This window comes from Notechis scutatus, chromosome 2 (genome assembly GCF_049901735.1).
Source record: "Notechis scutatus isolate UNSWTSFEM ecotype Mainland chromosome 2, rNotScu1.2, whole genome shotgun sequence".
Classification (NCBI taxonomy): Eukaryota; Metazoa; Chordata; class Lepidosauria; order Squamata; family Elapidae; genus Notechis; species Notechis scutatus.
Window position 1 is genome coordinate 205,229,799 of NC_142010.1, and position 27,529 is coordinate 205,257,327.

A 27,529-nucleotide genomic window follows, 5' to 3' on the forward strand; every position below is an offset into this window, starting at 1 on the left:
TCTTTTCTGTCTTATTTCTTCCCTCTAAGACAACCCAATTATTTGTAACTGCCCATCAGTAAAACACACACACATACACACAAAAGATAAAAATAATGAAATTAAAAGGTAAAAACCTTGAAAGAAGAGCCATTAACTATTATTTATTTTTCAATGAAATTATACATACTAGAATAAAAATGACGAATTTTTGATTGATGAAAAACTAGATATGCAGCATTAGAACACAGAGCATTAATGTATTTCATTTCCAACTTTAATCCAGAATAGCAATATATTGAATTAACTGTTAGTTAATTAAACTTTAATCACTACCCCTTAACTTCCCCTCAAAAAAACCTGCATAGTTAAGCAGTCGTATAAATATACATTTCTGCAAAACCCTGAAGATCAATATTCCTCTTTTTGGCTCTCAATTTAGTATAAAGGAAATCATCTGCCCTGGTCAGATTCTGAGTTTCTCTTCCCCTTTCTTCCACCCTGAAAAAACAGAAATGAAGAGATATTGAATTAATAATGATAATGAGGGGGTGGGGGAGAAGAAAATACAGTATGTTTTTTAAAACATCTGTAAGGCACCAACTGATACTGCTATTCTCACAAAGCATACTACAAAAGTAAATTCTCTTTAAAAAAAAGGCCCTCTAAGCTGCTGACCTTTGTGATAAAAATTCAATCAAGTGAAGTTCAAGGTACAGATAGTCCTCAAATTAAGACGATTTGTTCACTGACTGTTCAAAGTGATTGTAGCACTGAATGAATGGTGCTTATAGCTGTGTCCCCAAAGTTATAGCTGTTGCAGTTCCCCTGCAGACATTTGATCAAAATTGAAGCACTTAGCAGCTCACCTGCACTGACAACTGCAGGGTCGATTCGACTATCCTCACCCATCTTTTCCTGCTCTTTGGACCACTGTGCACAATAGCATTCCTTGATGGCTGTAGCATGGGGCTGAAGTAGAGGCCTTAGACCTTCAGAAGTCTCAGGTCTCTACTTCAATCCCACCATTGCCATGGATTGCCATCTCAAGTCCTGTGCTACAGTTAGCTATCCAGCATCACAGCCCCAGCGACTCCCATATCCTGCTAGCCCTGCTGCTCTGTGCTCCAATGGTCCTGCTGCCCTGTTAGTCTTGCTACCTTGTGCTCTGTTGGTCCTGCATTCACTGGCCCTGCCACCCTGCGCTCACTGGCCCATACTTCCTAGCTCTGTTTTCCTCAGCTGCTCTTTATCATCTTCCACTTACTATTGATGAGGGGCAGCTGGCCTAGCAGCAGCCAGGCCTTCTTCCTGAGGTCTTTTTTCCTATTCTCAAAATAGTGTGCACTGTATTCCCAAAGTTTTGGCAGACTTCTGAGGCCTTCTAAATCCTCAAGAAAACGCTATGGCTGCCATTCTCCAAATTACGTGGGCTGAGCATTGATTGGCAAGGCTGGTGAGCACAGGGCAGGTAAGACTGGCAGCCTGGAAGGACCAGCAGAGTACATGGTGGCAAAGCCAGCAAGGTAGCACAGTGAACATGGCAAGGCCAGAAAGATCAGCAGAATGATAGGGCTAGTGGAGTGAAGGGCTGCTAGGCCAGACTGAGGCTGCAGACTGTTAGGTGGACAAAAGGGCAAAGATGCCAGGGGGAAATAGGCACGTATGGGGTAATTGAAGAGAAGACACCCTTTATCTTATTGAGCCTCAGAACTGTGAGGACCAAAACCAGAAATAGCTTGGATTGGGATATGTCCTTCCCTAACAACCATTGGAATGGGGTTGATGATATAACAGGGAATACTGGAATTGCTGTCATTAAGTGATGCAGTCTCATGATGTTATGCTTTAAGGCCACATTGCTTATTGAAGGAAATTCTGATCTCAATTACCAATGTAACTCGAGGACTGACTGTATGAAAAATTCTTGTCCATGTTTAGGATAGTCTATCTGTCCTATAATAGTTCTTATATTCTTTCTATTCCACGTAGTTCAGCAATTTATAATCCATCAGAGAAGCACTTTAGTAGAGTAAGAAATTGCAATTGAAAAAAGGAGTAGAAAATTGGTTTTTAATAGCTTGTATTATTATTTAGTTTTATTATGTAGTTAAATATTACCTGGTATCTTGTTAATTCAGCTTGCAGTATTTTCACTTTAGATCTTTCTTGTTCCAATGCACCATGAAGACTGGCAACCTTTAAAAAAGTAAAATAGTTACTCTAAAACAGATTAAAACAGATTTCACATTTTTAATTAAAGTTACATTTTAAACAGGATGACATTATATATCTTATTAGAGTGAAAAATATAATTTGGTTGTATTATTTTACAAAATGAGCTTAAAGAGTGGTATGTTATGTGGTTCAGGCAGTGGATTAGGAATGGGAAGACAGCTTCTAGTCTTTCCTTAGGCACAGAAACCAGTTTGGTGACCTTGGACCAGTCACTCCTTCTTAATCCTACACCAGAATTAGGCTGTGCAACAAACTGGCTGAAAAGTAAAACCTCTTGTGACATTTTGCATTGATTGCTTTGCAGTATGGAGTAAGTAAGAACAGTGCAAAAGAGTGCAAAATTTTGTAATCGAATGGCACAAACACTAGTAAAAAAACATTTTGTGTTGTTAAACATTAGACCTAATTCCTTGTTGGTGACTGCTCAAGAAAATGATTTCACAATTTAGACCATCAATGATAGCAATTAAAACAGAATTTTGAAATTTCCCTGGAATTATATAAAGAAACAGCTGCAAACTATTTTTATGTCAGTATTTTTTCTGCAAGGATTCGATAGACATATCGTATTACAGAAACTGAAGCAATTTCTACTACCTCATACTCTAGAAATCCGGAAAATGTAAGTCCTGTCTTAAGCATGAAAGCTGATTAGATGACTTTGGGCCTGTCACTCTCTCTCAGGCCAACCTACCTTGCAATATTATTGTTGTGGGGAAAATAGAGGAGGCTAGATATTATTTTCATAACCTTATATTACCTATATGAGGCTTTGCTTCACTGACTGGCTGATCCTCCACATGGTCTTCACATACAGAGGTTGTGTGGTACTGTCCTGGAAGTGGGTGCCATTTGGAAGCAGCCACAATGACACAAAGCAATCTCTGCAATTCTCAAAATGGTGCCCTTTACCAGGACTGCACCATATGACCTCTGTATAGAAAGACCATGTGGCAAATCAGCCAGTTCTCCTTCCCAAAGGCTATCTTCAGAAAAGGTCAGAGAAACAAAGCCTCATATAGATAATTTAAGGTAGTGAACATACCTAATCTCCAACCTATTTTTCCCACAACCACCACCTTGCAAAGTGGGTTGGCCTGACAGTGAGTGACTGGCCTAAAGTCACTTAATCAGTTATAAGTGGACGAAACAGTCTATGATAGGGCAGAAATTTTTCAACTAAGGTACCTCAAATTAGGTAACTTACAGAATGCATCCAAAATCCAGGATCCCTGACTCCAGTGGAATTGAAATTTGACCAATTGTGAAACATTTGATGACATAACATTATCATAAAATTCTGAGGCAGGATGTACACTTTCCTGATTTTTAGAATATGATGCAGAAGAAATTGGTTCAGTTTCTATAATAGGATATGCTGGTTCTACGACAGGGGAGAAAAGGCCCAAGGGAACGGTACCCAGTGGGGTGGGAAGTGGACATGAGGTACCTCAGCGGGTAGGAAAGGCCCAGGGCAGGCCTTGTGAGCTGAAGATATGCTGTCTTCACAAAAGAGCATGTTATTTCTAAGGATCCTATACTCCCTGGCCTTCAAGAATAGTGTTTGCTTGATTGCAGTTTAAGTGAGAGAGTCCTACTCTACAAACAAAACTCCCTCAGAATTCTTCCAACAACAACTATTCTGACTTACTAATTTACAACAATATATATAAAAAGCCACTGAAATATTTACCTGTAAAGTTAATTCATTCTTAATACTCTGAGATTCATCAACCTGTAGGAGGATTTCAGCTTTATCTTTCACTAAAAAGTCAAACAGAGAAAATGTTAGTCTATTTCCCACATCTTCAAAAATGAAGTAGAATGGTATGCCAGCCCTGGAAAGGTAAAAAAGAAAGATGGAGTCTGCACTAAGTTTAAGCATAGATTGCATAAACCTACTCTAACATAATAGAATACATAGAACCATTTTTCTCAGTATTTTCCTAAACTGCTTCCAGATAGTTGAGTGATTGTACCAGTTCTTTAAAAAAAAATTTTTTTGAAAACATATAGTAGTACTTACTTTCACCTTCTTGAAGCATTTTCAATAGCTGTGCATTTCGTGCTTTTACTTCCTTGTATTTTGCCTGAATATTTTTTTAAAAAATAGTTAATACAAGTGATGTTGTATATTTCACCAAGTTTGTTTCAACATTAAGAGCATTAGCCGTTAGTTCACTTCTGTTAAATGCAAAAAATTATAACTTCAAAATTGTAAATTCATTCTGCAATCTATGAGTTTCAGAAAATAAATATAATTGCACATTAAAAAAAAAGTTCAATTTAAGAAAAATGTCCAAAGCTAGGATCTAATAATGAAACGAAGGACAAGGAGAAAGATATATATCTATTTTTGCCTTGAAATGCTGACCTTTGATTGCAATGTAACATGGCACAGAAAATCTGTTAATCATAAGAATATTCTAGAAATTCTGCATGTTTCCTTTTCTTCACATTAGGCTGTACAATCCAGGGAAGAGCTGGATTATTTTTAAGATAGCTTTCACTGCAAGATACAGGTAGTCCTTGCTTATGACTGGTTGCTTAGCAATCATGATGGACTCCCCATAAGATACTTGCACTACGATTTTAAAGTTCACAGCAGCACATCCACCCAGTCATACAATTGCATTCAGGCACTTAGCAACTGGTTCACATATATGGCCGTTTGTAGCATTCTGCAGTTATGTGACAATTTTTGGCTTTTGCTGGTTTTTAGCATGTACTTTGATAAAACAGATTCACTTCACCACCACTGAAAAAAGGTTGTAAAATTGGGCATGATCAAGTTGACCCCAAACAACATATGACTGTACTTCTGGGTTCAAATTAAGGTTGTAAATTGAGGGCTATCTGTACCCAATAGTACACTTATATAGTTATAACCTTTAATAAACAATTTCTATATGCTGTTCTTTAAATGATTAACATGCCTACCATTGCAATACTAATTGTTAACTAAAATATTTGAGAAAATAATGAAAAAACAGAGATTGAGAAATGACTGGATAGATTCAACAAATCTCAAAACAAGTATTAAAAAGGAATATTAGGCGATACAGGTAGTCCTCCTGTCCTCCTTATGGCACAATTGGGTATGGACTCGTTTGTGAGATGCCACATAACCACTATGCTTAACAACCACATACTGGGGCTTGCAGTTGCAGTCACTTGTAGTCACCTGGGAGAGGGCCGGGACCTCCAGGGAATAGTGAGGCAGGGAGAACCCAAACTTTCTGAGTGTGGTAGAGTGGGAAAGTAGCTAGGTCTCCCATTATATCTGAGGCGCCTGGGCCCTCTTTTGGCCCGCCGAGAGAATGATCACAAATGTTTCAAGAGTTACAGTAGCGTTTTCATTAGATTTGAGGTCTGTTTCTCCAGAGCACCGAGATTTTCCCTCTACAGAAATTCTTCCATCCTGGAGGAACAGATCTCAAATTAGGCGAAAGTGCAACTAAACACTAGCATTGTGAGTCTTTCAGAGGCTGGCATCTTCATTTTACTCTCCTCTCTGGAAGGCTCAGAAAGGGTCTATAACAGAAGGGAAAACAATACAGAACACCAGTGATCCAAAAGACTCAGAATGCTGGCGATTTTACAGGATTTGAAATTTGTTCTTCCAGCATATAAGAGGATTTATCTCACTGCATGGAGGAGAGGGGAAATCCCTGGAAGTGCTGGGGGAACCAATGTCAAATCCAATATCCCCCTCTGCTTGCAATCTTCCCAGCCAGATTTACGTATTTATTTAGAATTCTTTATTGGCCAAGCGTGACTGGACACACAAGGAATTTGTCTTGATGCAAATGCTCTCGGTATACATAAAAGATACATTTGTCAAGAGTCAAGAATCATAAAGTACAATACTTAATAGTCATAGGGTACAAAAAGCAATCAAATCATACTAGGAAACAGTCAATATAAATCGTAAGGATACAAGCAACAAAGTTAGTCATACAGTCACAAGTGGGAGGGGATGGGTGTTAAGGAGTGATGAGAAGATTAATAGTAATAGTAGTGCACTTTGTAAAGTTGGACAGTGTTGAGGGAATTATTTGTTTAGCAGAGTAATGTCGTTCGGGGAAAATGTTCTTTTGTCTAGTTGTTCTGGTGTGCAGTGCTCTATAGCATCATTTTGAGGGTAGGAGTTGAAACAGTTTATGTCTGGGATGTGAGGGGTCTGTAAATATTTTCACAGCCCTCTTTTTGACTCGTGCAGTATACAGGTCCTTGATTGAAGGCAGGTTGGTAGTAATTGTTTTTTCTGGAGTCCTAATTATCCTCTGAAGTCTCTGTCTATCCTGTTGGGTTGCAGAATCAAACCAGACAGTTATAGAGGTGCAGATGACAGACTCAATATTTCCTCTGTAGAACTGTATCAGCAGCTCCTTGGACATTTTGAGCTTTCTGAATTGGCGTAGAAAGAACATTCTTTGTTGTGCTTTTTTGATGACGTTTTTGATGTTAGGTGTCCATTTTAGGTCATGTGAGATAATAGAACCTAGAAATTTGAAGGTCTCTACTGTTGATACTGTGTTGTCTGGTATTGTAGGAGGTAGTAGTATGGGATTTATTTATTTATTGCCCACCTTTATTATTTTTATAAACAACTTAAGGCAGCGAACGCATCTAATATTCCTTCTTCCTCCTATTTTCCCCACAATAGCACTGTGAGATGAGTTAGATGGAAAGAGAATAACTGGCCCAAAGTTAACTTTCTGGGGAAACCAGCAGAGAAGATTGCAATGATTATCACATGATCTCAGGCACTTGACAACCATCATAAATATGAACTGGTTGCCAAGTGCTTGAAATGTGGTCATGTGACTGGAAGGGGCCCAGCATGACATTTTATGATGGCCAGAGAGCTTACTGTGAATGGTCATTAAAATATTGGTCATAAGTCAAAGACTACCAGTATTCAATTTTCCACTTACAAAGCAGTATACTCCAATGCAGGGGTCTCCAACCTTGGCAACTTTTAAGACTTGTGGACTTCAATTCCCAGAGTTCTTCAACTAGCTTTGTTGGAAACCCCTGCACTAGTGAATCCAGTTATATTTACTCCCAAGAAGATAATACAGATATTCATTGCTAAAGAAGTAAAAATGTTTAGAACTGTAACCTAATCAATATTTTAGACACACTATACTAAAAGCACTAAAAGCCACGTTTTCAACTGAAGTTTTAATTACAGTTAATAAATTATGTTTCTCAGGAGAATACATACCTCCCACTGACTGATTACACTCTTTAATTGCTGGATTTCTGCATCTTTCTTTTCAAGTTCCAATTTTGATCTCTCTAGTCTTCCATCTTTTAGAAAAATACCCTATAAATCAAGAATTAAAGAACTTAAAGGTTTATATCAGAGTTACAGAAATATAAAATATTAATAATTAATGCATTTTCACACACTGATAAAATATGCTCAGCGATGCATACATCCATATTTATTATGTCAGAATCATAATAGAACATCTTATGTCAATAATTGATCAGATTAGCAAAATTCTGTCTCATTGTAACATGTTTATAGTATTTATGTGATCATAGCCTGTCCTTACATTATTTTTTTGTTAATGGAAAAGATCTTTTCTCACTCTAAACAGATTCAGAAATTAAGAGGAACTTTAGTTTGTGAACCTAGTTTACAAAGAACCAAATAATCCAGGATTGGAAAAGACATCAATATATTTTTGTTTGTTTGCAAGAAATGCTAGCAGACAGAAATAGAACAGGAAAGAATAGATTGCTTGTATTAGTATGTCATCCTTGAAGTTGTGACTTTGCAGAATCCTATATAACTATTCTGTACCAATTTGACCATTATAGGGAAACTGAATTTTAGAGATAACTCAACAATCTGGGAATGTTTAAGTCATTATTTTGTAGATATTTATTTACCAGATTCCTCAATGACAATGACAGAGCTTCTAATTTACTACCTTCACTGGAAAAGTTCTTAAAAATTCTGGGAAATATTCAGGAAAATATCTATCTTGAAATATCTGTGTTGAAATGTACAGCATAGTAAAACATCAGGAGTTGAAAAAGAAATGTTTTATGACATTTTCTAATATTCATCAAATGTTTTATAACATTTGTCAAATTTCAATTCTACAGAAGTCATGGATCCCAGATTTTGGATGCATTCTATAAGTTCAGCCAATTGAGGAACTTGATTCAAAAATTGTTGCTTACGATGCTCTGCTTTCTCTAGTTAAAGATTACAAATTGACAAACAGGAGACTTTTAGATGCATACTTGACAACCCATGACTCACTGGGTCATCATTTCAGAGATATTTCCTTACCTAAACAGATAAACAGAATCACCAAGGTGGGCAAAAACAGCAGTCGCAATGGGAACAACTTCCACTTTCCTGCTGGCTTCTCCATTGACTTTGCTTGTAGAAAGCTGGCAGGGCGCATCAAAAATCATGACCAAAATGACTGCACAGGTGCTGCAATGGCCACAATTTTGCCAACAGAACTGGTCTGAAGATCCTTCAAATTTTAATCCAATGGGATTGAATGCAATGCAGTAATGATTCTGGACTCTGGATGTATTGTTTTTAAGTTATCTCATTTGAGGTACAGATAGTTCTCAATTTGCAAGCCCACAATCTTGATCATAATTCATGAGGGATCAGACCCAAGCTTACCTTTTTTGGCTAGGTCCTTAAGCAAACATAGTGGTTGTAATAGCAAATACATTATTTGCTATTGGATGGTTTTTGCTGGAAACTAGAAATGAATATTGGAAACCAGTAAAAACCATCGAAAATTGTGGTCATGTGACTGTGGGATGCTGCAATAGCCTAAATGCAGTCTATAGTTGGCAGGTGCCCAAAACCAGAATTTTTTTGCCAGAACAGAATCTGGGTTGTTAAGTCCCATTTTCAGGGTCCATTGGAACATCAAGCAGTTGCTAAGTGACCATCTGTAAGTTGAGGACTACCTGTACCTTGAGTCATAAATTGTTGCCTTAAGATGTAGCCTTCTGGCCATAGAATGTTACAAACAAACAAGACAGTTTTAGTAGAACACCGGACCACCTGCGACGTGTTGGGTCATCTTTTCAGAGGTTATTTCCTTACCAGATTCCTCAATACTTTCAATAATTGCGGAACTTCTAGTGCACTGTACTCACTACTAAAGTTGGGATACAACCAGAGATGGAACTGCCTTGAAAATAGCCCATGTTGAATTATATAACACAGTCAAACATCAGCACACAAATGTTTAACTACATTTTGTATTATATCATAAATTTGTTTTATGATTTTATGTCATTAAATGTTTCACAAAATAAATTTGTCAAATTTCAACTCCACTGGACTCAGAGATCCTGGATTTTGGATGTATTTTGTAAATTACCTAATTTGACGTAACTTGGTTGAAAAATTGCTGCCCTATCATATACTGTTTCGTCCACTTAAAGATTACAGGAACAAAGATTTTGGTAGTCTATAGAAAGATTATTGAGAGGTGTTTTTGAAGAAACAAATATCCAGGTTCAATTCAAGACAGGTTCAAAATCGATCTTCTGTCAAGACTTGGCAAGGCAGTAAGAATATCCTAACCAATATTAATATTAGCTTTCCCGAGAGTCTAAAAATCTTTAGTTGCCAACTTAGTTTCCATTATTGCCAGATATACGAACGTAACTATTCTATTTGTGGACTTTTCTGTAACATGACAAACCAGCTATTAATTTGTTTTGTATTTCTTTAAAATATTTTTATCATGCTCTTGAAATATAAAAGCTACAGAGTGACTTAACTAAGAATAGATATTCTATCTATATATTTGACACAATAAAAACAAAGACGAAGAAAAGAGAAGGAGAACAAGCAAAACCATGGCCCATTCTTAAAGTGATGTAATTCCTTGTCAGATAATTTCCAATATCAAGACATTTTCTAGGTTTTTTTTTGGCAAGTCTTGTGCTGCTTCTGTTTCTCCTTTGAGTTGTTTAGGACAAGGGTCTTCAAACTTGGCAAGTTTAAGACTTGTGGACTTCAACTCCCAAAATTCCTGAGCTAACATGACTGAAGAAGTAATTCTGGGAGTTGAAGTCCACAAGTCTTAAAGCTGTTAAGTTTGAAGACTTCTGGTATAGGATAATCAATTTTGACTCCTCTAATTCAACTATACTCCTTACTGCTGATATTATATGTATTTAATTCCTCTTAAATATACCTGTGTGCGGTCACAAAATGTACTGTTATCTATTCCATAATCTGTGATAGGCTCCCTTCTTTTTTCTTTATTTAGAATTTTATGCATATCATCTTCCAGTCTATTGAAGAATTCGCCATCATTCAAGAGAGTATGTGGCGAGTTCAATTCCTGTAAAGAAACTATAATTAACTTCTAACAAAAACCACCCAGCAGCTAGACAATAATTGTTTTAAGGCTCATGGATCAATTTCAAAACAGAAGTTATAAATTCTTATCAAGAAATCCTATGCTCATAGATAGATTTAAATATAAACTGTCACTGTTGATCAAGTTGTAATAATTCCCCATGCTGTTAGATAATAGGATATGTATGATAAATGTGTCCAACTGCATTTGAATGTAATGCTGAACTAGAAATATAAGAAGTTGTAATAAGCCTTAAAGCCACATATGTGTCCTCTCTTGTTTTATAGCTTTCCATCTATTTTAGATAAGCCACCTAAAACAAGAGTTCTTAAATTATACTGTGATCCCTAAAAGGAAAATGCATTTGTGGAGGCAGGGTAGAACCTTCACCCTGTGCTTTGTTATAGGCTTTATCAGGGCAAAATGAGAGTGAATTTTGACAGTACTTCTGCTTTGCTGCTACTAAGCCTGATCAGCTTTCAAACTAAAACAAATTTTGCACCTGCTCCCAATCTCCTCATGATCTTTATTCATGGGGGAGTCATGACTTATGTGAGAACTTCTACCCTAAAAAGTACAGGTGGTCCTTGACTTATGATCACAATTGGGACCAGAATTTAAATTGCTAAAAAGGTGGTTAAGTAAGTCATGCTTGATTTTATGACTATGTTTGCCACAGATGCTAAGCAAATCACTTCAGCTGTTAAATGAATCCAGAGTTCCCCATTACTTTGCTTGTCATAAGCTGGCTGAGATTGCAAATGGTGATCACATGACACTGGAATGCTGCAACTGTTATAAATATATGCTAGTTGCCAAGCATCCAAATTTTGACCATCTAACCATGGGGATACTGCAATGGTTCTAAATGTGAGGACAGGTCTTAATTATTTTTTTTCAGTGCCACTGTAACTTGGAACGGTCATTAAATGAATGGTTGTTAGTCAAGGATTACCTGTAGCTAACATTAACTCTAATTTGTTGAAATGAAGCAGTGACATAATCAATAATTTTAAGCCTCTATGACTCAAACAAGGCTCCATTAAATTCAATCATAGTGTGTCTTGGAAAACTCATAGTCCAAGGTTTGCTTATGTAATATTTGCAATGTGGACTCCAGTTAATAAGACATACATAATTAAGCGAGCCCTCAAACAAGGAAGAAAATGGTGGTGAATCAATAGAAGGTAAGGCATGAGCAAGCGTAATGGATACACAACAAACTGGAGTTTGGGATTATTATTTTGGACCTTAAAAAATCCTATTTTTTATTACAAACTTATTCAGAAAAATGTTTAATCAGTCATTAATCACAGGTAAAGAATGTATAAGAAACAGAACTAAACAATTTGTACTGCTATTCATTTTAGTGTGAATTTTTTTAAAAAGCATTCCTATCTTTCTGGATTCTCGGTTATTTATATTTTCTGAACAAAAATGTGGTTTGGAATATTTGAGGTTGTGATGGAATGTAGTTGGCTGAATTCCCAGGAAAGAGGAGGTATATTCCAGAGAAATAAGAGACAGCTCAATCTTGTTATTTTGTGTGAGAAAAAGCCTAAGTCACAAGTAGGGAAGAGTTCACAGGGTAATGGTAGATGCAGATATTAAAATACTTAGTCTGGTGAGATTCTGTCTATAGTGGAAACATAAAGAACTTCACGAGGAAGAATAATTACGTATTCTTGGTTTTAGGCCCAAAAGAGGTGCATTCATGCAGCATACTGATTTCAGGCCTTTAGAATGGTAGCATTCACTAGTTTTTTAGCCTTCCTCCCCTAGGAAACTAGCAAATATAATTGTTCCCATGATCACTCAGAAGGCCCCTTCTCCAAATTACGTTAGTTGATGAAGCAACCTTCCAAAGATCATAAGAATGGAGCCCACTTGCAGGATTGTACGAGATGGCCTTGATGAAAGACCATGCTCCACATCGACTGGGCATGCCTGAAGCTGGAGAAAAAGGCAAAAATAAGTAGACCAAGATGTGAGGCTTTATTCCCAAGGCTCAACAACCCACATGATAGCTGGGACAACTGGGATTGCAGTCATTGAGCAAAGCAGTAAAATGGGTATCTTCTTAATGACTGAGATTCCAGTCTCAATTGTAGTCATAAGTTGAAGACTACCTGTATATCAAACTGTAGAGGTACATGGAATGGTCTTGAACAACAGGAGGAAGAACTGCTATCAAAGCAGTGGTCAGGTAAGAAGAGCTTGAGGCTGGGCCAAGAAAACAATGTGAGAAATCATCTCAGACAAGCACCTCCCTAGTTCACACAAAGATAAAGTGAAGGAGGGGAAGAATACTCAAAATTGCAAGATTCTGTTACCATAGCTGTTACAATAAAATTAATCTGGACGTATAAGGTGTTTATTAGTCTAGTCCAGAGGTCCCCAACCCCCGGTTCGTGGACTGGCACCGGGTGACAGCATGCCAGAAACCAGGTTGCATCAACAAGCAAAGCTCTATACACGGGATGCAGGCAGCACACGAAACCATGCCCCCTCTGGCCCATGGAAAAACCTTTCTCTGCGGAACTCGTCTCTGGTGCCCAAAAGGTTTGGGGGTTACTGGTTTAGTCCAACTTGCTGGGCTGAGATAAAGTATTTCTCTGGGCTATCGAGGACAGGAGTGTTATATAAAAGAAAGTGTTCAGCAGTAACTTGCCATACATAATGTCACTAGAGATTTAGAATAATTAATGTTATGTTAAACTCAAGAACTTACCTCTTGCCTTTTGGGAAAATGATCTGAAACATGAGAAATGTCACAGGTAAAATATTTAAATAAATCTGAAGCCCCCCCAAAATCAGATTTCAATACCATATATTTACAAAAATTATAATACAAGGTACCCTGAATTTAAAATCCTTGTTTCTTGATTTAACAGTTTCTTGAGTCTAAATACCAACCATTCAAATGGGAATATTAGAGAGTACCTGAGTAGTATTTTTGCACACTAACTGTAGAGGAAATAGAGATGTTCTGAACCTTGGTCTACAATCTCTTTTTGTTGCTTTCACTGGTAATACTGAGTGGGCATTGGAGATTAAAAACTCCAGAATTCAAGAAAATAGAATTTTGGCCTGCCCTACTGATGTGTCCAATTCAACTAAATTTCCAGCATCCATGAGTTTTCATTTAAATTCTAATCCATTAATTTGATTGTTCCTCTCATCAAGATCTGTTAATTTTCTTAGCTCTTAACAGTTAAATGGCCTTCAACATAAACCAAAAGACATTTGCTAAAAAAAGATTTTTGTCTCTGAATTTTTATCTTGAGGAATGACCTTAGCTGGAAAACAATCTGGTGATTTGCCAGGAATTCTCAGCACCTTTCAAAAGCATAAACTAGTATATCTTCCTAAACCATTTCTCTAAGTGAAGGATTATACTCTGCACTGACTTCTGAACTCCTGGATGATATACTTCACTCAGGTTCAATTGTTCTAAACTTTAAATGATGATCCATAAAGTAATAATAATAATAACTGACTCCTCAGTTATCCATGATCTTCCCAACCAAGTAATATATGCAATGTATTGAAGAATAATTAGAAGCTGCAAGGTTTCTGACATGGAATCCCTGTTCATAACATATTTCAGTTCTTTTCAAAAGTTTCTCTGGGTGCTTTCAGATTAGGACTGAGTTATTGCCTTGAATTTTAAAGGGATGTTAGCAGAATTAGCTTGGGAATGCTCTTATATGCTTTTCAATAGAAGGTGGAGAAGGGCATTCAAGAAAGATGGGTCAAAGTACATTTTCCTCTCTTTTTACTACATTCAGTTAAATGGCCTTAATTGGAAGACCGTGTGCAATTCATATGTATTGTGATCACCAACTATCATTGCTTTCAGCATTTTTTTATATTAAATCTATTAGTTCTTAAAGTTTCTTAGTGGTTAAAAAGTGGGATGAATATGCCATGAAGTATTGATTACATAAATATATGTAAAACATGTAATATTTTACAACTAACAGCATTTTCAGTAATTTTAATATTTTCCATTAACTTCCTGAATGCAATTCCTTTTAATTGCCTTATAAATCAGTTTCTCCAACCTGGCAAAAGTTCTAAGTTCTGAGCATTCTGGTTCACAATTAAAAATAGAAACATACCTATGTTAGAATCAGACTGAAAATCTTTTAAAGACACTTTGAGAGGTTTGTCTTTTCCTTGATGAATTTTTCGTTTCTCTTTTTTGTGTATAGCCTTTGGTGGAAGAGATGTATTTTCAACACGTTCATATTCCTGTAACAGAATTAAAAAAAAAAATTTTTCTAATTATTTCAAAAATGTATATAATAAACTTCTATCAAAACAAAATTAAGCACAAAAAGGAAATAAAACATATAGTATAACATTTTGATTGATACAATTTATTATTTTTGGATGTTTCTCCAAATAGGTGAGCTCTATTTAGCATTATACAATGAATTGCACAATATTATGTAACATTATTATAAACATTATTTTCTTAATTTCCTGTTCACTTAATTGTCCCAAATGTTTTTACTCATCATAGGAAGTAGCTCTGCCTTAGGCATGAAAGCCCACTGGGTGACCGTGGACCCGTCATTTTCTTTCAGCTCAACCCATCTCACAGGATTGTTATTGTGGGAAAAATAGAAGGAGGAAGGAATATTTGGTATGTTTGCTGCCTTGAATTATTACAAAGTAATAAAAGTAGGATAAGAATCTAATAAATAAATAACTTCAAATATGATTCTATAGTTTTATTGTCATGAATGTATTACTTCAGTGAATAGAAATGTTCTTACAGGCCAAATAATTCAAATTTATCTTATATCTCTTAAATACTAAATATCAATGAGTCTAGCATTCTGTTGCCATAGTATCCTGCTAGATCCCATTCAAGGAAACAAAAGCAGGATATAAGTGTCATCATGAGTAGCCAATAATAGTTTGAACATCCATTAATTTCTCTAATAAGTTGCCTAAGTTATATTTTCTGTATTATTGAATTCTGTAGATTAACCAAATTTTGTAGACTATAAAGAAGAAATGTGAAATTAAATTATTTGTGGACACAATAGTTCAGCTTCATTGTATATTATTGGGTTCTAAGGAATAACTTATGAGGGTTCATAATAACAATAATAATAAAAATGATCAGGCATCTATAGGCAAAATGAAACCACAGTCAAAACTTCCACCAGCCTTTGTGCTTCATTTTTCCTGGACAAATACATAGGTGTGATTCAAAGTTTGAGACGACTGTCTAAGCCATGGGAAGGAATCAAATGGGGAATTAGCCTAGAATCCCTACAGGGCCCAAGAGGGCAAAGTCTGACCCACACACCCTTTCAAAATGCCACTGAACCTTATCTAGTTAGTCTCACCCAGATGTAAACTATAACTCTGAGAAGAATCCCGAGAAGTCTGTGTAATTCTAATAGGCTTGAGCTATAAACAACTAATTGAACTCTTCATATGTGAGTATGGTTGTCCGCGCCTTACATACTGTAATGTATTGCAAAATTTAGTAATTTACTTATAAAAAGTGGTCTATTTAAATATTGATTGCAGAAACATAAAACCCGTCTAATCACTTGTCATATTAATGGGCCCTATGAAGGAAGTTTACACAACACTTATAATTGTAGGAGTCACAATGCCACAATGTTTAAGAATCTTCTAATCGCTTCTTAATCTTGTTGTTTTGACAGAATTTTCTATAATTTTTTAATTTATATTTTTATTGGAGCAATTTATAAATGCTGTCAAATAGAATTATTCTATATGAATCACAACCTTTCTGGACTACATTGAGGGAGATATAAACAAAAAGGTACATATTGTTCTCTCTTATAATGCACGGTTAGTTTTACTTCTGGTCAAAATATTTGAAGAAAATATGAAAAATACCCAACTGTCTCTCACAATGAATCCTGCTGTTGGTTTATTGTCCATATTTCCTATGGCATATAAATTAAGGCAACATAAGAAACTGATTATTTTTATTGTTAGTTGATAAATTTGTTACAGCAAGTCACTGAAAGCTATTCTACATCTTTCATTACAGCAGTGGCATTTAGAAGCATGAGAAATTGCTATGGGTGAAAAACTGACACAATAAAGAACTGAGCATGGATGCCTGTATTTCTCCATTGGTCTACAAACCTGGGATTGCTTGGTGGTGGTGCCAATGAGGTAGTAACCAGTTACAATTGTGCTTAGCTTGCAAATCTAGAAAAATTGAACTAGGAGCTACAATCTACAAATTTAGCACTTCAACTTCTTCTCATATTTCTTATATTTGATTTTGTATTTTCTGTTTTTTAAAAGAATATGAAAGCATCAAGTACCTGAAACCTGTCACTCAAAATAAGTCCATCTATTTTCTGTAACTCCAGATTTCAACTGAACACCAGAAGAAAAAAACTCCCTTAAGAACAATTCAGTAATAGAATGTTCAGTGAGGTAGAACTTTATGTCTATAGCTAGTATATTCAAGCAGAGTATGGATCACTACCAATTAAGGATACTTTAATTTTTGCATATAATTGTATGCCTTACACAGCCCAAACAATTGTTTTAACTCTTTCAATTCTATGCTTTAAAAAAATTAGAAGCAAAGGTATCCAATAGGCAGCATCTTAATAAACATGGACATTAACAACCAAATGGCTGCTCAGATATATCCAGTGAGAATACCAATGTTAGTGTTGCCAGAGTAGAAACACTGAGGGTTTTCTTGGGGAAAGAACAAAACATGTCAACTATAGGTGCCCAGATTTATTTTGATAAAAAGAAAAAAGGATTACAAAGAAAAAGGTTATCTACACAACTGAACATCCTGAATGTTTCTGAGACACTTTGAGAGCCTTACATACATCCAGAGTATGCCTTCCCTCCTGGTTCAACATGATGGACAAACTCCAAAATCTTAGCTGTAATCACCTCTTTGCAATAGTAAGCTGTAGCCCTTCCCTAATTGCATCATTCAGAAAACAAAAAAGAAATATGACATCTGATAGGTAATTTTACCTTTTCTCTTATGACAAAGAAACAAAAAGTTCTAGGTGATTTCATAGCTCTTTAATGTGTTTCCATCTCGGTGCCTTAGACGTCTGTAAAACTCCACTCTCACCTACTTGTGCCTTAAATATGTGCTGTTCAGTCTTCAGTCATGAAGGTTCAGCCATTCTGTATCCAGATGGAAGAAAGGACCTTGGCCAAATATCTTGCAACTGGCAGCTGCTTCATTCCTGTTGATATGAGTCTTTGCAGTTACATTGTCACCAATATCAGTATATGCTTGCCCCTCAGCCCAAACAGGAAAGCCAGCACTTCTTATCACTTTACACTATGGGAATCTGAGGTAAATGCCCTGTTTTGTGCCAGTAAGCCCTCCCAATATATATTCCTCAGCTTTTGATACTAATAATTCTTTTACTCTGTTATTTCTCCCCCTTAAGGGGATTGTTCTTCTCAAAAACTGTTGATGTCCATCATGTCAGAGAAGCTTTCATTTAGACAAGACTCTGGTGAGTAGCACTTGTAGCACTGAAAGACAATATTCCATTTAGGTGATGATTCTTTGGTCTTGATTCCCTACCAATGAGGGCAGGAAAATGAGGTTTAAAATACAGGATGAGAGAACTTCTCTAATTGCAGAGCTATCTTCTTCAAGGAAACTGTGGAATCTGCTATATTTTATTGAAACACCATGAGATTCCCAATATCCAAGATGTCAAATTAAGATGGACAGCAGTTTTGTAACTATCTTGGAAGCTGAGGAGAACTCAAAGGGTGAGGATGTGCACTGAAATGCATTTGATACATTAACCAGAGAAACTTGCAATGTCTTCAAAGGGTGGAACTCTATGAGATCACCAAAGTGATAAAGTCTCCTTTCAATAAGCACATTCGAAAGCTCTGAACATCTCCATACATCTTGTGGTCTTTAGAACGTAATAGGATTCTTCCATTCCATTTTCTTGGGACTAAAACAAAAATTGAACATATGCCTGAGATACAGTTGTTTGCTGCTTATCGGATGAATGGCACTTTTATTCCTTTTAAAATTTTAAAGAGAGGAAAAACAGTTTTGAATTTTTGAAAACAGTTCAAAAGCACAACCCTCCTTGATAGTGCATGGGCTCAATGATCTAACATAAACACTTCACAGGAGACTACAAACTACTAAAATCTTTCCTACTACTAAGCATAGGGTGTTATGCTAAATTCTATCATTTATTGTACCTTTAGGAATCAGGCTTTGGGATTGGTTTTTATTCTTGCTGCTCATTTTACCTTCATTGTATTATTTGAATTGTTTAGCCCAGTAGTTTTTATACTTTTCATTACATGTTCATAAGAAAGGAAAATAATTATTGGGTGATTATAAGCATAAAAATAATCTAACTTGAAGAAAAAGGGTAAAAATCTCTGCCACCATGTTCACTATTTCTGCTTCTTGGCTGAAGTGTAATGGAGAAAAAGTAATTCTAGTCATTTTTCAGATCTTCTTATACTCTCTTTATTTGATATTTCAACATGCATGTCATGAAGAATTTCCAAAGACACTATTCCCCATTAAGGAGAATAATTTCTTTAATAAGAAATTCTGCCACATCATTAGCTGTCATAGCTTTTGGAGAAGCTTATGTGATATCTCCACATAGGAAGCTCAGTCAAAAAGTCTAGCACTGCCTTCTAGAGTATGTAGGAAGAGAACCTAGTCATGAATGTGTCCTCTGCTGTAAGAAAGCAGTTCATTCTCTGAAAAGAAAACATGTATTACAGTTGTTGACTTAATGACTAAGTCTGAAGCTTACAGGATTTGAGAACAAAAGCTTCCTGTCATCAGAATTCCTTATGGCCTCATTTTTATCCCTGAAACCCCTGGTACCAGAACCCATCACAGCTACTAGACAATTGATCACAACCTATGGCTATTGGGTTATATCCCAATGGATACTTATGGGGTTTCTTAGCCTGGTAGAAGGTAATTTGATCAAGAGAGGCTTACTCTACTGGCTATAAATAAGGAAGATGAGGACCCAAGGAATTGATTTCTGAAGAACTGTGCTTCTCCAACTGCCCCTTGTAATCTGTTTTCACTACTCAGTTAATGTGTAAATAGTTATTGAACACTGGAAAGTCTTGCAGAGAATTCTTTTCTGAGAAACAAAATTTTACTGGAAGCTGAAACTTCATCTCAGATGGCTCTACATCTTCCCAAATAAAAACTATAATATCTTGAATCGCCTTATCAGAAAACATTTAGAATTTTTTTCACTCTCTTATCTATTGGAAATATAAGAGAATTTGGGAAGAAAACCAAAAGGAACCTCAAACAAGAGACTGTTGGGCTAATTAAACTACTGGATCAGTTTTGCAGCAATTTTGCTGCTAGAGCCTCCTTATATCTGCAAGTTGAATTGTGATCAGCTAGGTCTTAGCATTTTTTAATCTTCTTCCCTTATCAATTCCTTCATGGTAGATGGTTTATTCAGTCTTATGGCCCTGAGTGGAAGAATCCCTAATCTCAAATCAAAAAGGGCAGAGCTGCTGCTCAAAAATGTTACCTAAGCAAATCCTCTCTTTCAAACCTTATCTATTTCCAAATACAATTCAGTCAGTATTCTGAGTATGTTTATCAGTATCCTGATTAAGTACACTTATCACTAACTCAGCAGAGCCACACTAACTGGTCACTGTGCCATCTGGACCTTCTGCATCACAGCAAACAGCAGTGACTCTTTACTGAACAAACAATCAAAGCACATAGGTTTTGCTTCCTTTTTTCTTGTCCTGACTTGGGACTTATCTCCAACCCTAGCCATGTGATTAGAAATTCCTGTTTGAATGTCTAAAATATATGCAGAAGTATATGTTTTGACTTCCTCCTTGGAACGTCTATTATACTACTGTAAATTCAAGGTCCAATTAATCCCTCACAGTTTACACTGAGTTCTTAGCAAAAAGGTATTTTAAAGAGAGAAAATGATATAGCTAGGAAATGTTTATAGGTATTTTTTTTAATTAAGATTCTTTTTTAACAGTAGGTAGGTAGGTAGGTAGATAGATGTTTGAGTATTTCTACTATTATGCTGGGAATACTTTTCCTACTAAAACAGAAGTCAATCTTATTACAATATTATTATTACAAAGACTTTTATAATTTAGTTTTACAAAATCAGTTACATAACTAGCAATGGAACACCTGCCACCCATATTTTGAACTGTGATCTAAAATTAGAGAAGATCTAATTACATTTTGTTACTCTAATTCCATTACCATACTGAAAAACAACTCTTTTATAGATTACTTTCTTTTTCATGGGACATTAGAAACTGATAATTGTATTTTCTGCAAGCACCAGAAGAATCCCCAGCTATATGCAATACATCAGAAAAGGCTCAATACATTTGTAATAGAAAGGCAGTATCACTGGTTTTCAGGAACAAGTTTCACACTGTTGTATATATTTTATTCATCTTTCCCCTGCCCTAAACAAAAATTGTAGTTTGTTGTTCTCAGACAAATTAAACCAGAAGGCCGAGTTTGTTGTTTGTTTATAGATCCTGATATTTTTTGGACAACCAAGCAGAATCCCAGACTTTATGTAACAGAAAGCTAACATTTCTTAATTTATTCATTCTAATAATTAGAACAAAACCGAAATGAGAAGAATGTAGGTGTACTAATGCACAGCTGGCTAATATGTTAGTTCTAATTTATGGTTCTATGATTTGATTAGTATTTTTCAGATGAAATGATAAATGCCTATAGTTTACTGAAAAAATCTGTTTAGCATACACATTGTTTAAATTGAAATTATATAATTTATATTAATATTGTATTAACTGATTCAGGCATTTTATAGTTTTCAATTTTATAACACTATATTTTAATATAAGCTATGACAAAATATGTTTCCTTCTCTTCTGATGTTTTTATATTCACACATTTTTGTCAATGGAAGTTTAAAAAGAACATTGAGGTTAGATTGGTAAACCAGTTTATTTAATCAATTCATGTTGAATCATATAAAACCTGTACGTGTATGTACAGGTAGTCTTTAGGACTGGACTCACTGGCAATTGGGACTGGAAATTCCACTGTTACACGATGTGGTTGTGAACAATACATGACCACATTGCTTAGTAGTGGTAATCCCGGCAGTGTGGCTTGCTATTATAACCCCAGGACTGTATGGCTTGTTAAACAAGGAACTCACTTGACCATGACATGAGAAGAGATAGGTGTTGGCAAGCAAGCTGGCAGTTGAGAGCTATGGGTGTGTGAGTGCCACAGGCAGTCAGGTGTTGCGGGCAGGCACTATGAAATGTGAGCAGGTAGAACCTATAGAAAACAAGTAGGCAGTGAACAACAGGCGAGAATGGGAATGACTTGTGACCCTTCTGCCATTTTCCCCATTAATTTTGAGGGAAGCCAGCATAGAAGGTCATTCATGGCAGTGATATGACCACAGAAACCTGAAAGTGTTTTAAGTACAAGCCAGTTGTCTGTACTGCAGTTGCATGACTGCAGGGGACACTGTGAGGGCTGCACCTTCGAGGAAAATCAAAAACCCACCTTTGTTCAACACCGTCATAACTCAGTGAATGAGTGGTTGTAATGTGAGGACTATCTATATTAAGGAAGGAAATTAAAAAATATTTTCTTTTTTTAGTGCAAGAAAAACAAAGTCCTATCTCGAACTGAGGCTTTCTTTCCTGACCCAATATTTAAATACTTTTAAGCTGCTCAAAACTTTTGTACATTAAGAAAATAATTGATATTATGATAGATCCAGGATTTTGAATGGATATTTATTATGCTTTCATCTTAAAGTGAAAGTAAGAAATACCTTTCTGTGTTCTTCATATTCCAGTTTGCTTAAAAGTAAAGCCTTTTCAAGGTCTGCTTCAAACATTTCAGAAGTCAGCTGAAAAAACAAGGCAGAAAAGCAGATGTTGTGACAAAACATTTATTTCACTATACATACCCTTTAATTTAAAACTATTATTTGATGAAGTGGACTCAGACTATTTTTCACTGTCCTTTACTGTATTCCTTAAGTGAAATTAAGAAGACCAGAACAAGAATGGTAAAATCTTGCTCCTGTAAAATAAATGTATATAGCAGCATGTGTATAAATACCATGTATGCTGGATCTACAAAACATTTTTCTCATCATTGATGTCTTTAGTAAGATTTTGTAGAGAATAGTAAAGGCAATTGTGGTACAGCTATTGATGTTGAAATGTTCCACATTCAAAAATATAATAATATACATTCTGAATTAAGGAAGACTTTGCTGTAACTCAGGGTTCTCTAAAATAGTCTATCTGAATGTCAAAAGGTCAATAAATGGGGAACAACAGGAACAGATTGAACTTGGAAGAGTGTAGTGATTTATGACTAAAATTCACCAATCTCCAACCAAATATCAGTATCCATTTTGATGGTCATCAGCTGCATCCTTCCCATTAATGATATCAAAATACAAGTTTAAAGAGGTATGCTAAATCCTGTATATTTTCATATTTCAAATATTACTTATTTTTATGAAGATTATTATGTATTATACTGTAGTTGCTATTATTATTCATAAAGTATTTTTTGCATAAAATTTATGTTTGGTGATTGATAAACAACCTTAAACTTAATAAAGAGGTTGATGAGCTGAAAGATTTGGGGATCCGTACTGTTAGGGATAACATTGTTTACCCTAACTGGTTTGGGTAAAAATAATAAATAAGGTATCATGGTTTGTTAGTTAAAGTGTGTGTAACTTTAACAGCAAGAATGTAATTACGGGTATGGTTGTAAAAGCACTATATAAAGCGAGGCAATTGCAGCTCGCTCTCTGGCTTACTGATCCCTAATTACTCAAAGGATTGATGACTGCGTTCTTGCTGAAACGGGAGAGAAAAGGAGTGTTGATATTTCTCAACGGAGAGAAGATAAAGATTGGACAGATTTATTGTAAGTGTACTGACATTGGCTATTCAACACGGACTTTGCAAATAGAGTATCCCGGCAAGACTTGACTGAAATTGATATATGACTACTGGACTGTTTATTATGACTATGCTATAATTCTTAAATGGAATAAACTATATTTTTGATAGCACAAGCGTATCTGTATTTTTACTGCATGTTAACAAGAAAACTTATTTCACACATTTACCTGTTTGGGATTGACTAAACAACTTAAGCTAATTCTGTTAGTTTGATTTCCTTAACACCCGTTGGGGAATCCAGGCTTAACACGTACTGTAAATAAATTTGCTCAAGATTGCAGCTTACTAATTCTATGCATGTATCCATAAGGATTGCTTTCAGTATATCCAAACCTTAGGCTGCAGTTTTATATCTAATTTTTTGCCAGAAGATCTAAGCAGCACAAAAGCCAATGTGATATAGTGATTATAGCAATAGCAATAGCACTTAAGACTTATATACCACTTTATAGTGCTTTACAGCCCTCTCTAAGCGGTTGAGAGTCAGCATATTGCCCCAACCTTGGAAGGATTGAAGGCTTGGAAGGATGGAAGGCTGAGTCAACCTTGAGCTGGTAGGATTTGAACTGCCAAATTGTAGGCAGCTGGCTGCAGCAGAAGTAGCTTACAGTACTGCACTCTAACCACTGCGCCACAGAGACTCCTATTATGATGCTAGGTTGGCATTGGAGAGTCATGAGTTCAAGTCTTATGTTCAGTCACGGAACCACACAAGGTGACTTTGGGGCAGCCACTCTCTCTCTTAAGGCCAACCTGCTTAAAGTTGTAGCTATGGCAAAATAATGAAGGAGTGCTAGAATTTGGCAGTAATATATTGAAAAATAAAATACTAAAGTACCTGCTCATCTCTTTGTCTCCACTGTTGCCAATCCTCTTCCTGGGAGTCTTTCCTCCCTGTGTGATTGAAAGCTTGTTCGTGCAGAGAAAAGCAGACTCCATGGGGGGCTTTTGGAGGAATTTTTTTAAAAGCAAGATTTCTGAGCTAAAAAAAATGAGAAGAATGAACTATTTTCACATATGAAAGAATGATTCGCTAAACTATTTTCACAGTTTAACTGTATGGTGATCTATTTTTCTTAAGATAATTTGGTGTTTTTTTTCCAATTTAACCCACACTTAACCTCATTTGCTTCACTCTGCTGTTGCTCCTTCTTTTTCCTCCTCTTTTCCTTTCTCTTTTCATTTATAGTCGACTTGTTGCCTGCAGTTTGTGTCTTTCCACCACTCTGATTACTTCTTCCCTTTCCAGATTCTGAATCAGAGCCACTGCCACTATCAACTTGCAATAGAGCAAATCTAGATGCAGTTGTAGGGACTGAACTAATTACAGCAGAAGCCATTTTAGTGCTGCAAGTGTCTGAAAACAGATCTCCAAATCACGGTATTCCCTGGAACAAGAAGAATATAATAGTAAATTACGGACTCCTTATGGTTCAGCATAAATAGAATGACAATCATAGCAATTTTGACCAGGCATAGAAACTTAGCATGATCAAAACCCTAAAAGTACATTTCAATCTTAACTTGTGTAAGATATAGGAAAATAATTGATAATTTTTCAGTAAGTTGTATTACCAAGTATAATTGTATCCTGGAAGGTTCTAAATCAGTGTTCTCCAAACTTGGCAACTGTAAGATATGGGAACTTCAACTCCTAAAATTTTCAGAATGCTGACTGAGGAATTCTGGGAGTTGAAGTCAACGTAAGATATGGGAACTTCAACTCCTAAAATTTTCAGAGTAGATTTTTTTTACCCTGCCTTTATGGTTGGGAACTCAAGACAGTATATAAAACTCTCTCTTCTTAAAATATTAAGTCATAATGCAAACATAGCAGTGCTGCTTCTTCAAACCTGCCATTCAATTTAGATGATGAACAATTACTGTGAGAGTAGCTGCTGTCACTTTATTCTTAGTGAGAACTATAAAAGAGTCTTCATGGGTTGTTTCCAGTGACTTGCATAAAAATATAGAATGATTTTAATTGAGTTATCTGGAAATATGATGTTGATGCTTTAATGAATCAATTAGAAAGATATATAATTATCTTTATATAGCTAACACAGAAATAAAAATAATAAAAATATGGTTTATACTAAATTTTGCATTATCTGAATCTGAGAGAAGTTCCATATTGTTTTACAAAAATAAATAAGACATAGATGCTTTGTCCTCTTTCTGGTGAAAGCAAATAACAGATTATTTCTGTATCCTTGATCTTCAACTGAGAATAAATGCTATAGCCAGGGTGATATTCTCCAATTTTTTCCAGATACTGTATTTCAGATGCTGCCATTTAATAAGCTAGTTTATATTTATGTTTCAAACCAGGTGTTAATTTTTGGTCTCCAGGAACGTTCACAAAACTTTTACTATTTTTGCTTCCAATTTCTTTTTAAAAAATTATTTAATACTTTATATTTCTTGTCAAGAAATACTAAGTCAAAAAATGTACATAAATAACATAAAATGAGCATTAAACATACTTATCTATATATTTTAACACCCTTCATGGACTGAATTGGAAAGTCTTCCAAAAATATCTCAAAAATGAAGTAATGGGAATTTATTTTATTATTGAAATAGCTCACCAAAGCTGAAATCTTTTTTAAAAATCTGTTAAAGCAGTGTATGTTAGTTAATTAGTAGGAACTATCCAATTAAAATAATCCTTTTGTTACTGCATTTGAAAGAAAACATTGTCTTCACCAAAAGCCTTAGACCAAGTATTTACTGTTTACAGATAGGAGGGCATAGACAATCTAGCCCAAAATAATGCTTGAAGTTGTGCTGTAAGAGAATAAGTGCCAAGAGCTATCAGCTCATTCTTGGTCAGCAGAACATTATACCACCATGAAATTAGATGCCCCATTGCTGATGCTTCTCCTCTTTCTTCCTTCGAGGCAATAGGTAACACAAACGAATTTTATACTACTACTGTCCTGTAAGTAGACCGTTTCTTAATGTGAGGAAAACGCTGCTGTAACCACTTATATCACAGCTGTTTTAAACCCATTTCACCCCTAGGCTGGGAATGAGATAAATCAAGGCTAAAGGCAACACTTTGGGGCAAGACCATCCCTTTTTCCCTTCCATAAAAAAAGGTGAAGAGTTCCGAACTTGAACCGTTAGAGAGAACGCCCTCAGCATTTACTCCAATACTTTTTGAAAGCAGCTCTGCTTGCTCAAATCAACAAATTAGGGCCTTTTTCTCCTCAGGAAGATGATGGCCTGGCTATCATCAAGCTTTAACCTCGGGAGTTTTGCAAGTAATCAATTGTGGCTCCTTGTATTGCTGCCTTCCGAGAGCGCCTTTGCACAGATTCAATCCTGGTCGTGAAAGGAAAAGGCGCCCCTATTCCTTCTGAAAATAAAAATTAACGGGGTTCTTTTGCTCCATGACCGGGTCACTTCCAATAAACACGGCCAGGGCCAGACCGATCTACAGCCATACCAGCGAGCCTTGGGCGTCCTCGCCTCCCTTCTCTTCACCGCCCCCCCCCGCCCCACCATTTGCTTTCTCGTTTCCCCGAGAGGGGTGGGGGCGCAGGCATTTCTTGCTCTTTCGGCTCTTTTCGAGGGGGGCTCCACACAGAAGCGGTAAAGGAGAGAAGTAAGAGCCCTCACCCGCCTTTCTGAGCCCAAAAGCCGCTCTCGGGTGACGGGGCGACGGCGGCTTCCCTGCAGGCTAAGCGGGCAGTTGCCGGCGTCTAGAAAACGGCTCGGACGTTATGGGCGCCAGAGAGCTCGCGGAGACGTCGGGCTGGCGAGCAGCGGCGGCGGCGGCAGGAGGAACGGGCGACGGGGGCGCGCGGAGAAGCGACAAGGTTTTTGCAAGCGGGAGCGCGCGGACGTGCTTCGCTCGGGCGCTCGCTCGCAGAGTTTGTTTACGTCTCGAGTCGGCCGGCTGGTATACAATACCA

General features: G+C 36.4%; 1 protein-coding gene across 2 annotated transcripts; it reads right to left on the reverse strand.

Annotated features, from left to right (window-relative positions):
* Positions 1 to 123: 123 nt before the first annotated feature.
* GKAP1 (G kinase anchoring protein 1) lies at positions 124 to 27,529 on the reverse strand. Of its 2 annotated transcripts, XM_026674769.2 has the most exons (12): positions 27,234 to 27,525; positions 24,728 to 24,994; positions 24,445 to 24,588; positions 22,448 to 22,525; positions 14,720 to 14,852; positions 13,327 to 13,349; positions 10,428 to 10,577; positions 7,451 to 7,552; positions 4,244 to 4,307; positions 3,911 to 3,981; positions 2,101 to 2,178; positions 124 to 480 (listed from the first exon to the last, which is right to left on the reverse strand). In XM_026674769.2, exons 2-12 carry the CDS (start codon positions 24,944 to 24,946, stop codon positions 433 to 435), a joined length of 1,110 nt encoding a protein of 369 aa, XP_026530554.1. In that variant the 5' UTR covers positions 24,947 to 24,994; positions 27,234 to 27,525; the 3' UTR covers positions 124 to 432. The 2 variants fall into 2 exon arrangements, with proteins under 2 accessions (XP_026530554.1, XP_026530571.1); XM_026674786.2 differs by lacking the exon at positions 10,428 to 10,577 and having other exon boundaries at positions 27,234 to 27,529.

Coding starts and splice junctions, on each gene's coding strand:
- GKAP1 (XM_026674769.2), bottom strand. CDS start 24,946: ATGGCTTCTGCTGTAATTAGTTCAGTCCCTACAACTGCATCTAGATTT. Junction 10,578..13,326: donor ATTTTCCCAAAAGGCAAGAG/GTAAGTTCTTGA, acceptor GTTTCTTTACAG/GAATTGAACTCGCCACATAC. Junction 7,553..10,427: donor CATTTTGTGACCGCACACAG/GTATATTTAAGA, acceptor CTTGATTTATAG/GGTATTTTTCTAAAAGATGG.